This window comes from Trifolium pratense, linkage group LG2 (assembly GCF_020283565.1).
Source record: "Trifolium pratense cultivar HEN17-A07 linkage group LG2, ARS_RC_1.1, whole genome shotgun sequence".
Classification (NCBI taxonomy): domain Eukaryota; kingdom Viridiplantae; phylum Streptophyta; class Magnoliopsida; order Fabales; family Fabaceae; genus Trifolium; species Trifolium pratense.
Genome location: NC_060060.1, coordinates 8,352,814 through 8,364,757, shown reverse-complemented (window position 1 = coordinate 8,364,757; position 11,944 = coordinate 8,352,814). Strand labels below are relative to the sequence as shown.

General features: G+C 34.9%; 1 protein-coding gene and 1 long non-coding RNA gene across 2 annotated transcripts; one reads left to right on the top strand and one right to left on the bottom strand.

The window, feature by feature from the left end:
- The first annotated feature begins 214 nt into the window (after window positions 1-214).
- Window positions 215-6,738, top strand: LOC123904111. Its single transcript, XM_045953799.1, has 4 exons — window positions 215-1,073; window positions 4,905-5,336; window positions 5,421-5,825; window positions 6,056-6,738. Exons 1-4 carry the CDS (start codon window positions 218-220, stop codon window positions 6,736-6,738), a joined length of 2,376 nt encoding a protein of 791 aa, XP_045809755.1. The 5' UTR covers window positions 215-217.
- On the bottom strand, window positions 2,076-3,615 carry LOC123905742. The gene is made up of 5 exons (XR_006808488.1): window positions 3,503-3,615; window positions 2,931-3,109; window positions 2,613-2,802; window positions 2,427-2,522; window positions 2,076-2,335 (listed from the first exon to the last, which is right to left on the bottom strand). It is a non-coding gene; the product is annotated as an uncharacterized LOC123905742 (long non-coding RNA).
- Window positions 6,739-11,944: the final 5,206 nt, after the last annotated feature.

Genomic DNA, 11,944 nt, shown 5'->3' with positions numbered 1-11,944 from the left:
GAGACTATGTGGGGACATGAGTTACTATTAATAGGGTAGTAAGGGTATTTTGTGAGTGATGTGATTGGTGAAGTTGTTATTCTTCTCTCACAAACTCTCTTTTCACATCTCAAATTCCTTTTGTATCGCAACTATTTGATCTAAGTTCAATAAAAATGATTCCTATCTTAGCTTTATTTCCTATTCAATTTTAGTATTTGGTGCTTTCATCGACTCCATGGCATGGGCGACAGCAGTAGGAGCTCATTGGGAAAAAATAAAAACTGAGTATAATGTTGAATGGACGAAATTGGCGTATCTGGACGGTCCGGGATACACCGTATGGGATCGAATTGAAGCTAAAGCAGAATTGCACAGAAAATTCTTCTCACGGAGCTCGTCCCATGGTGTTGTGAACTCACCCAGAGAAACCTTAACACAACCAGTTAAATCGCACTTCGCATCTCCCATGGTGGAATCGAATCGGCAACGCAATTTGCGCACTACTGAATATGCACACGAAATCCGAGAGTCAGGTGCAAGAATTCTCAAGTTGTTGCAAGAGATTGATACCACTGAGTCTGAATCGAAGAATGAGGCGCTTCAAATTTCAGACGAAACGTTTCCATCAATGGAACCAATCGATGCTTCAAATTCGTTAACAGTTGTGTTGCCGGTGTCGAAGGATTTCCTTCCCTCCAAGGAACCGACAGAACCATCTGTTGTCATTGATGAGTTTCCGATTTTAGATGAATCTCTTCCTTCCATGGAAGCAACCGAAGAACAATCCATGACTGATGAATCTATTGGTGTGAGCAATTTAAGGATGGAAGAATTGATGCCGGTGAGTGAAATTCTCGACAAGGCCCTTGTTCGTATGCCTCTCCAACTGATTTCAGCACCACCATCGAAAGAACTGTGCTGGATGTACTTAACACCGAATTGCCTTTCACATGCTCGACTAAACGCCCCAACGAAGTCCTTGCCGCCAAAACCACCAGATTGGACTTATCACGCAATGTCGAATCCTCCCCAGCCACCCGAGCCACCTGATTCGACGAGATGTGTAGTTACTACTAGGTTTGTTTATCATATGACACTAGTACAGAAAACACTTTTTACATCTGGCCAAAACCCCATTTTACATCTGGCCCCAGTCAGAGGTAGACGTACAAGAAGTAGTAAGTTTACGCTTTTTACATCTGACATTCGCCAGATGTAAAAGTATCCCCTTTTACCTCTGTTCTCGTGTTTCAGCTGACCAATTTTTTATTTTTTATTTTAATTAAATTGGACCTTTTACATCTGACCAAGTCACCAGATGTGAAATAGTAACTTTATTTAATTTTTTTTTTCAAAATCCTGCGTTTTTTTTTTTTTATTTATTTTTTTTTATTTTATATTTTTAAATCCTATTTTGTAATTAAAAAAAAACCAAAATAGCATTACAATTCAACATTCAACCAAAATACAATTACATTCAACCAAGTCGTTACAATTCAACATTCAACCAAAATACAATTACATTCAACCAAGTCATTACAATTCAAATAAAATACCAAGTCTTACAATTCAAGCAAAATACCAACAATCCAAAATGTTATAACATTCAAGCAAAATACAAGTCATTACAATTCAAAACATCCTAATTAATGTGAATCCATTGTAACTAGCTAGCTCCTAAACCTCATCATCGGAAACATCATAATCTACCTCGGGATTGTACAGGTCAAGAAAACAAGTAGCCCAGCTGTTTCGCAATTCATACATCTCCTCCTCGGTTAATGACGTGGGATCATCGAACACCTACAATACATATACATGATCAAGAATGAAGCATATGAGAAGTGAGAAGGCTAGGATTAAAATGATGCCATTATAATTCCAAATACAAAACACAGCTAGGAAACTACAACAGCTAATGCAGCTAGGAAACAGGAAAGGAAGTGTTCCAAGAAGACAATTGTGAGAAATGTCAAGAATTTCTAATTGTGGAAGGAAGTCCTACACAGCTAGGAAACTACACAGCTAATGCAGAATGCTGAAGTACTAATCAGGCACATAGGCAAATACTTATATATGCAGAATGGGTCGTAGGTTACATTAGGCAAAGCAGCGCTGTGGAGAGTAAAAAAATAAGAATGCAGAAAGGAAGGTGTAAGAGGTAAAATTAGGGTGTTAGGTAGAAGCCCCTAGCACCAAACTTGGGAAGCCAGAAGCCACGCTACGATCAATAGAGATGTTTACTAGGCCATATCAAAGTCACCAAGGCTTTAAAATCAGAAGTCAACCTACAAACAACCCCTCTCATTTACCGGAATGTAGGGCATTCATCCATTTATTTTTTTCTCTTCCCCTGCCACAATAATACCAGTCTGCATTAGTGAAATTGCAACATGGATGTAATCATGATGATGGAATATATGATGCATTGACAACAAACTTACCGAGCTTACATAGTGATCCATCGTTAATTGCTTCCGCTTCTTCAGAGATGGACTCTCTGCCTGTCTTGGCAAGGGGCGCTTTGATGGAGTCGAACTCTGAAAGGTTTGTAGAACTTTAACTTAAAAAGAGTTTATTTCAATATGATTCAAGAAATTCATTAGGTAAAAAAAGGGATTCAAAAGAACCTTAGTGGCAAGTTTCTTTTCTTTACGAGCTTGTCTCTCCCTTTCATCATATTCTTGATTTTCCTTCTCTACCAGCCGAATGAGGGTGTCACATCTCTCCTTGTTATTCGAAATGAAACAAGGGTGACATTCGAAATGCCGCCTTCAATTCATCCCAATTCCCATATCCAAGTTTGTGAGTCATGCATATCTGAAAATTTTGTGCCACAATAAAATAATATTAAGAATTTTCTGTTAAAAACCAGACAACATAATGAATTGGGGATAAATGAATTCAATAAGAATAGACTAAAAATGAAAATTAAATAAAATCCACACCATGAATCGATCACATTCTTCATTGTATAATTTCCCTTTGTTTTGTCCATATTGTATCTTCAACTCTAGCCAAGGATTCTTGTAGCGGTCCAACTTCTTCCCAATAGCTTTCATGATCTCATCTTTCCGAGCTATTCTTGACTCACCTCTTTCAATGTTTTTTATAATTCTGTCATAATCTACATCAATCAAGAAAAATACATAAATCAGAAGACCCATATTTTTTAAGATATGTGAATTTCAAGTTTTGGTTGGTAAATCAACACACATAAAAAAGGAAATATGTAGATGCATTGTAGCTGTCTCAATAAACACTACACAGTCCATCTCAACATATCAGAGTTGTTGGCCAATCAATCAAGCAAACTAAAGCTACTAGGATTGGGCAAGGATTTTGGATAATTTGCATAGTCTTCACATTTCATAACCACAATAGTACACCAAGAAGCGAGTAAACTGACTTTATCACACACAAAAACTTCCTTCAAAATACATATCTATACTCATCTGGATTCTACAAATTAGTTTTACTACTGCAAAATATTCACATTTTCATGTTCATGGCAACTTACCATTCAACTCCTTGTATCGCTCTCTGAAAACTTCTGCATATCTTTCTACTTCTTCTTCTGTCTTTCCTTCCATCTCAGAAGCAATACTTTTTATCCTTATGAATTTCTAGTTTTTTATTTCCACAAAGAACACATGGACATCGAAAATGTTCATTACTTTTAGGAGGAAGATTTTTTTCATCATTATTTTCGGGAGATGGAAGATTGATTTCAGCAAATCGAATAAATTCAATCACTCGCCGTTCAAACTCGGCACTTAATCTACTAGCTTTCATCCAACTACGATCCATACCTATGTTGTGAAATTAAGTTAAAACATGGTAACACCAACTAAAGTATTGGTTTCGTACCCGATGGGAAACCAATCACTTAAATGAATCAATTGCAGATGAAAAAAAACATAAATCAATTGCAGTAGAAACAATTCTAAGAGCTAAAACCAAGTAACAAACCACAAACCATGTAAAATCACGAAAGAAATCACAAAGAAATCAAGTAACAAACCAAGTAATAAACCACGAAAAAATCAGAACAAAGGGAGATTTTGTAACCAACAAACTGAGACAACAGAGAACAGAAAACACAAATTAGACCTTCTTCTATGCGTGAAAACAAATTCCTCACCACACACTTCCACCATAATCATACCCATCTCCCATCAAAACCACATAACCACGTAACAATTAAAAAGGAAAATCACGACAGAAATCAAAAAAAGGAAAATATTTAAAAAGGATTAAAAAAGAAAGAAGAGTACCTGAATCGATGTGAGAGAGAAAAACAAGCTTCGATTCGTGAGAGTAGAGGCCGGAGAAAGAAAGAGAAGCTTCGATTTGGAGTTAAGCTTCGATTTGGAGTTAGGGTTCGTGAGAGGGGACGGCGCTGGTGGTGAGTTGAGAGAGAGAACGGCGCTGGTTCTTGCGAAGGTGAGGACGGCTCTAGGTTGCTGCGTTTTGGGATGCGAATTGAAGTTGAGGACGGCGCTGGGTTCGTGTACGTGAAGGTGAGAGGGGTTTTGGTTCTTCGTACGTGAAGGTGAGAGGTGGGTGTTGCTGGGTTTATTTCTTTTGATAATTGGGAGAGAGATATATCAGATACACTATATTACCTTGTTCCAAAATTTTTTTTTTTTTTTTATTTAACCTGACTTTTTACATCTGTGGCTAAATATGGCCAGATACATACATATTTTAGATAATTTTCACCATAATTACAAGATTGTCACCGCGTTTAGTTATGCTTCTGGTACATTGAAGTCAGATGTAAAAAGTCTTGTCTATTTATTTTTTACATCTGTGGATATTGAAGCCAGATGAAAAGGCTACTCCATATAGCCTTTTACATCTGACATATGCTCGTCAGATGTAAACATGATGTGTAATATGTTATATTTGTACTAGTGTGAAGTCTTGGTATAGTGCATATATCATTGTGATGGGTACATTAGGAAACATTAAAAATGAAGAACTTGGTACAATGTTTATTTTGTATGATGAAAATGGTTGCGGATACATGAATTTAAAGGGGGTTGAGATAGAATTGTATCCTGACTACTTCACAGTAGTTTATGGTATCATTAAACTTATAGAAGTATTTTTACTAGCTACCGAGGTTCTGTCAAAAATTGATTCACAATACAACCACTTTTGTGTAATTGGGGAACATAGAATTGCACAAGATATTTTAACAATAACAAAGGGTGTTGATAAGAATGTATCTATGGGAGAAATCATCGCTACTCTTGCAATTGCACAGGGAAAATATGTTGGTACTGGATTGTTCAATGCCCCACCTAGTGGACTAGAGCTTGAGTTTGATTTTCATGCCAATGTTGGTTCATCCACCTTTCCACATGATCCATATTTTAATGATGTTGTAGTGTCAGCACTTGGGGTGCCACGTGTAATGCTTAATGTAGTTGTGGTTGGAATTGTTTATCATATGCTTCTTGTTTCTACAAAAGGTGGCAAAGCTACACTTTCTAAAGATGCTCATATCCCATATGGTAGCCATCACAGGTTTTCTACAATAACTCAACCACGTAATTCACACAACTCCATAAATGCTCATATTCTATTTCAACCAGTTCTAGTTTGTGGTAATCAACTTAATATTCAGGATATGCCAAGCTTGTGGCTGCCAAGATCATTCTCTGAGTACGCTAATTCTCCATGGCCTCAAATAGTTCAACTTGTTGATGTATCTGTTTGGGTGGCTGCAGTACTTGATTCATGCCCCAAAGTTACCAATGGTTTTACTACCACTTGTAGTGCATACAACATGGTACTGCCAATGAGTGTTGCTGAAATAGCATCTGAAAAAAGCTATAAGCTAGTACAAAAAGCTTGTTACCAAACACCTCTAATTTTTTGAAACAAGCTTATAAGCTCATATAATAAGCTAGATTGCAAATGACACCAAACGGAAGGCACTCCAAGAAATGGGATCCGGGTGGTGGTGGTGTTGCTTATTTTTTCATTTTAAAGAAAGTCTTTACACAAAATGCTAAAGAAGCTAATTACATACTTGAATAAAGATTATGGTACAAACTAGGATTTATTATTGAGTACCATTTTGATGGAGCTGCTTGTTTCGTTTCTGCTTTGGTACAAGAACTAGAAAAATTTGGTGATGCTTGTTTATTCCATGAAAAACAATTCATTCAATGGGATCCTAGTGGATGTTTTATTGTCCATGTGGAAGTTGCTACTATTATTCTACACCATTTTCTTGACTTCAACCTTGAGGACAAGGTTTGTCTTCATAGGGGGGATAGTGATATGATTCATGTTGTTTGGATACCATGTGTGCTAGCATGGATGATTGACAATGAAGGAACTATAAATGACATCAAGGCGGTAGAAATTATGGAAAAAATAAAGCATAAAAAGATTGCGAGATTACAGTATTGTTTCATAGTGCTAGATGGAAGCCTTGTAGCAAAGCTAGTTGCTTTTGGAGTTACAAAAATTGTTACATATGGATGTCAATTCATGCATATAATTGTGAGAATTTGTGGCTACACTAGTCAAGTGAAGATGGAAAGAAGGAAAAAGTGGGATCCTCGTAGACACGGCAATATGCATACAACAACTTGGTCAACAAAGTTCAAGCAATGGGATACGGGTAAAATTGGTGCTGTGAGCAATTGTTACAACCTTGAGGACAAGGTTGGTTTTAAAGGGGGAGATATTGTAATGAACCCACCATATTGGATAGGCCCAAATAGGAGTTAGTCAACTTAAGCCGAAATAATGAGACTATGTGGGGATATGAGTTACTATTAATAGGGTAGTAGGGGTATTTTGTGAGTGATGTGATTGGTGAAGTTGTTATTCTTCTCTCTCAAACTCTCTTTTCACATCTCAAATTCCTTTTGTATCGCAACTATTTGATCTAAGTTCAATAAGAATGATTCCTATCTTAACTTTATTTCCTATTCAATTTTAGTATCATTTCATATCCATTATATTTTTCTTTGGCACATACTGCTATTATATATGTTAACGTTGCTGTCATATCGATTTTTCACATATGTTTCGATCATATATAGTATCATTCATATACACATTGTTTTCATTCTTCTTTTTCCAATTTTTAATTTTCGTTTATTTTGTTTTCTTAATATTCTCTATGTTTTATATTTATTTTGGATTTTTAAAATTGAGAAATTATTGTGAAAAAACTGTTTGATATGCGCAGAAGAGTTATAGCTCAAATTATGTGTGGTTTATAATTATGATTAAGTAAATAGTTTTAAAATCATGAGTATGTTTTAATTTTAAAATTATAAGGATAAAAATGTAATTTAATTTTAAAATTTTTTCCCTCCCCTCGTGAACCAAACAAGTTTATATTAAAATCTCTCTCCTCCCTTCCCCTCTCCTCTTCTGAACCAAACATGAATGTTTTTTAACTGAGGCAAAACAATGTTAATTTTACTATTAAAAAAAAAATAAAATGAATGTTTTAAAATTTCTCCCCTCCCATCTATTAAAATCTCTCTCCTCCCCTCCTCCTCTATTGAATCAAACACACCCTAAGTTTTGTGTTTGGTACACTTCAAATGGAATTATTTTTAACGGAGGAAATTCAGCAAAAATATTTCACTCATTTTTCCGAATTTTTTTCCGAATTTGAACTAAAAAAAATTCGGAAAACGCGTTCCGAAGTTGTTAACCAAGAGCAAAAATGTAAAAACGAAGGGTAGAGAAGAGCTACGGTGGGTAGAATGAGAAGTTTTCATATTTTTTTTTATAAGAATGACCGTCCAATCATAACATCGGATATGGACGTGTCATGACCCTCATGCATAGTTTTAAAACCCGGACCAATGATCGACCCGGTTGAAGCTCTGGGTCACTGGTCGGACCAGTTGGTCACTGGTCAGACCGCATGACTATTGACCCGGTCTTTATTAAAAAATTATATATATTTATGCTAAAATATTGATAAAATATAAAATTTGATATCAATATTTTTATAATGAAAATTCATATACTCAAAATAAAACTCAAAAAATTCTCATTCCATCATTATTTTTATTTTGACTAATATATATATTACATTATTAAAACTATATATCAAAATAAAATATACAATATGTATGAAAAAAATTAACAGTTTTTTTTAATAGGTCGAATTTTTTTCATACATAGGTATTAAAAAAAATAACATAGGTATTGGGAAAACACTAATACAAATAAATAACATTGGTGTCAACAGTAGTAAAAAAAAAATGATTGCGTGAATTTAAAATAAATTAGCAAGTTCATATGTTCCTTGTTGATTGTATATTATATATTAATCAGATGTAATAATAGTACATTAACTCAATTGGCCAAGTGGTAAGTCTGCCTTGGTTTTATCTAAAGGACCTGTGTTCAAATCCTGCTGGCCACCTTTGGAATTTTTTGAAATATTTATTGAAGTTCAAACCATACGGTCCGGTTCACCATGGGTTATTCCGGTTCCCGGTTCAACCAGAGACCCGGCCGGGTTGCGCCGGTTTTCACCGGTTCAAATGCAGAACCGGTCCTGCAACTGGACCAACCCTTGTATACCACTGGTTCCCGGTCCGACCGGCCGGTCCGGTCCGGGTTTTAAAACACTGCCCTCATGTTACTTGTCACGTCCTAATAAAATAAATACTATTACTTCTTAACTCATTTCAATGTACGAGTACATATTAAAGAACAACTTCAAAGTACCCGTGAGCTTAGCTCAGTTGGTAGGGACGTCAACATTTTATATGCAAGAGTCGGGGTTCAAACCTCGGACACTCCACTTATCCGTCTTTAAAGGTGGAATTTCAAGTCAAGGCTACTTGACAATAAAAAAAGAGAAAAAAAATAACTTCAAATCCATAAGTCTAAATTCAATCGACAATATCGATACTGCTGAGTTGTACACCTTCGTGTGTGCACTTCGAGTGATCCCCGCCACTTCACTTGTAGACAAAAAGAAAAGTCAATTCAATGTTTCTACTTTAGTCTACAATGGGATAAGAGAAAGACTTACCCAGACACAAACTCAAATAATAATTTATTTGGGTGCACACACTAATCCAAAAATTTTAAAACGAAAATAATACAATCACATTAATCAACATCATTTTATTTCTTTTTTCTTTCATTTTTGTTTGTTTTGTGAGTGTGCTTTAACAACTCATATTTATATTTGTGCCTATCAAAGAATTTTCCCTACAATAGGTGGTATTCTTGTTTAGACACAAGCTTAATTGTTGTTTTCGGATTTAAAAAACCGTTTAAAAATAAATTTTTAGCCACCGAAGAGATTACTAGGTTGAGTCGCGGACTAGGTCGCTCTCTTTAAGACGTTTCGTGGCACTGCCCAAAATTGTGCAAGCAAACTATCAACCACGCCGTCCCCAGGATAAAACAGCCCAGTTTCAACTGTATACCGATATGCTACTACACGATATAAATCGGTCAAAGAATACACCTTCTTGAATGGTACTACAATACCACTCGAATTGATGCTACGACATCATTTTATGTTTCATCGCTGATTCAGTGATACTAGCTACAATATCACTCAGATTGATGCTACAACCTCAATCTATGAATCAACGGTACTACGATACCACATGTGGTACTACAATACCACCTGTATTGATGATACTACAATATCAATCAATATAATGACGCTAAAGTCATTCCAATATGGTACTAAGACCATTCTCAAATCAAAGGGATAATGGTACTAAGACCATTCTTTATTTAAAGGAACTAGTGATACTTGATCACTTTTAAACCAAATAAGGTTTCTCTTTATTAAGAAAATTTCAACTTATAAAATATACAAAAAAAAAAATATCTTATGTTCTCTTTGAACAAAATCAATTGATGAATCACAATAGAAGTTTTATAAAAAATTATAAGTCTAACAAACAGTAGAACAAGTTCAATATAGACATATCAAACTTAAAATCTCCAAAGGAAATTCATATTCATAATCAAAACATAATTTGGAATCAAATAACTTTTTAAATCAATTTTACCGAAAAACAACTTCCTAAATCATCTTTCAAAAAATAACTTTCTGATCACCTTAAGTGACCTTTCTCAAGAAAAAGAATTCTTAACATGTTTAGTATAAAATTCTAAACCATGACAATTTCATCGAATTCAAATGAACAAATTTTATCTATAATATTTCCATCAGCAAATAGTTTTATATCTATATCATGTTCATACTAATATCAAATTCTATGATGAGTTTCAATGATATAGCATCACTACATAATAAAGGCAAATAAGAGATATTAACTAACCTCAAAATTGAGCCTACAACAGAATTACAGTATGGCTAGTAAATGAAGACCAAGATAAAAGACAAACAAGGTCTTCGCCGTATTTCGTAGCCACCATGATTGTTTAGTAAAAAACCAAAAGAACTAAAACTCACATGTTCATAGGCTTACTAAATTAATTCAATCAAGAATCACATTCACAAAATTCATTCTAAAGTATTTGCGCTGCTAGGTAATCAGTTTTTGGTTTCTGATCTTCCATACAATAATATGAGCTACTCTAATTCTTTTCCTTTGGCTACCACCATTCAATTTTTCGGTTAGAGTTTTTAAGCACCATTATAACCTTAAATAATGAATAATAAATAAATAAATAAATAAATAAAGTTTGTAACCGATATCAAAATTAATTTATTTATTTCCTCAAACTACACACTAGTATGCTACAACACACTAGTTGCTCTAGTACCCGATATGGGACAATTTTATTTTCAATTCACACACCAATGTGAACTTTTTCCAACAATCCCACACTTGAATTTAAAAGAAAATTCCAAAATATCGTAGGACGCTTCTAAAAGATTGTGCATAAGCAAAAGTGTCTATGACTTGAACCTTTACATAGCAAGTAAGAGCCCGATTTAGTAAGAGTGACACTTGTCTTGAACTCTATCTCGGATTTTTCTCAAACCCGCACACAACCTTTTCTTAAGGTGTATCTTTATAGCCCGTGCTTTTATGGCCTTGCACGTATATCCCAGTTTCATGAACGCTTTAGGAATTCGCCTCTAAATTCCATAGGAACCGGCCTCCACATTCATATAGGTGAGTCTATCAAGAGTACTCCTGAAGCTCGGTACTCCACTCATATAGAGTATAGATCTCATTAAAAGTATTATTATCTCATCCTTTCGCTTTCAGGAATCATGTTTTTCTTATATTTACTTGCATGATCATCTTTAACTCCTCACAACTTGTTATTACCCATTGAACCTATTTCTTGGGATCTCCAGTCATTTAGGTTGGGTTTCCATCATGAGAAATTCATTTAGGCATTAATTAGTCTCATCTTTCCAGATGTATTATGGACTTCCTCTTTAGCTATTCCTTTCGTCAAAGGATCTGCTAAATTTTTCATCAGTGTGATCATGACCCATTCTTACAACACCTTTAGAGACTAACTATCTTACTGTGTTGTGCTTTCTTTTTATTCGACGTCTTTTACCATTATAATAACGGTTCTCAATTTATGCAATAGCCGCGGTACTATCGCAATGGATCAACACATCTGGCATAGATTATTCCATAAAGGAATCTCAAATTGCAAGCAACCAACTTGCTTCTTCACTAGCTGTGGCTAATGGTATCATTTCAGACATCATATTGGATTAAGCCAATATATATAGTTTGTTTATCTGATTTCCAAGATACAGTTTCTCTACTATATATTTCAAATATATAGTCACTAATTGTTTTGGAATCATATAATAATGTATTCCAATCTACATCACTGAATCCTTCAAGAACATCAGAAAATCTATAATAATGTAATATGAGATTCATGGTCATTTTTATCTCATGAATTTCTCAATAGCATACCAATGCTAGTTCTTCGGTTTACTAACAAACCGGCATAACAGTACCACGACATATGCAATGCTACGACA

Excerpts from the sequence above, each read along its gene's own strand:
- LOC123904111 (XM_045953799.1), top strand. The coding sequence starts at position 218 with ATGGCATGGGCGACAGCAGTAGGAGCTCATTGGGAAAAAATAAAAACT. Across the intron at positions 5,337-5,420 it reads TGATTTTCATGCCAATGTTG|TTGTGGTTGGAATTGTTTAT; the intron begins GTTCATCCACCT and ends TGCTTAATGTAG. Across the intron at positions 5,826-6,055 it reads TGAAATAGCATCTGAAAAAA|GATTTATTATTGAGTACCAT; the intron begins GCTATAAGCTAG and ends GGTACAAACTAG.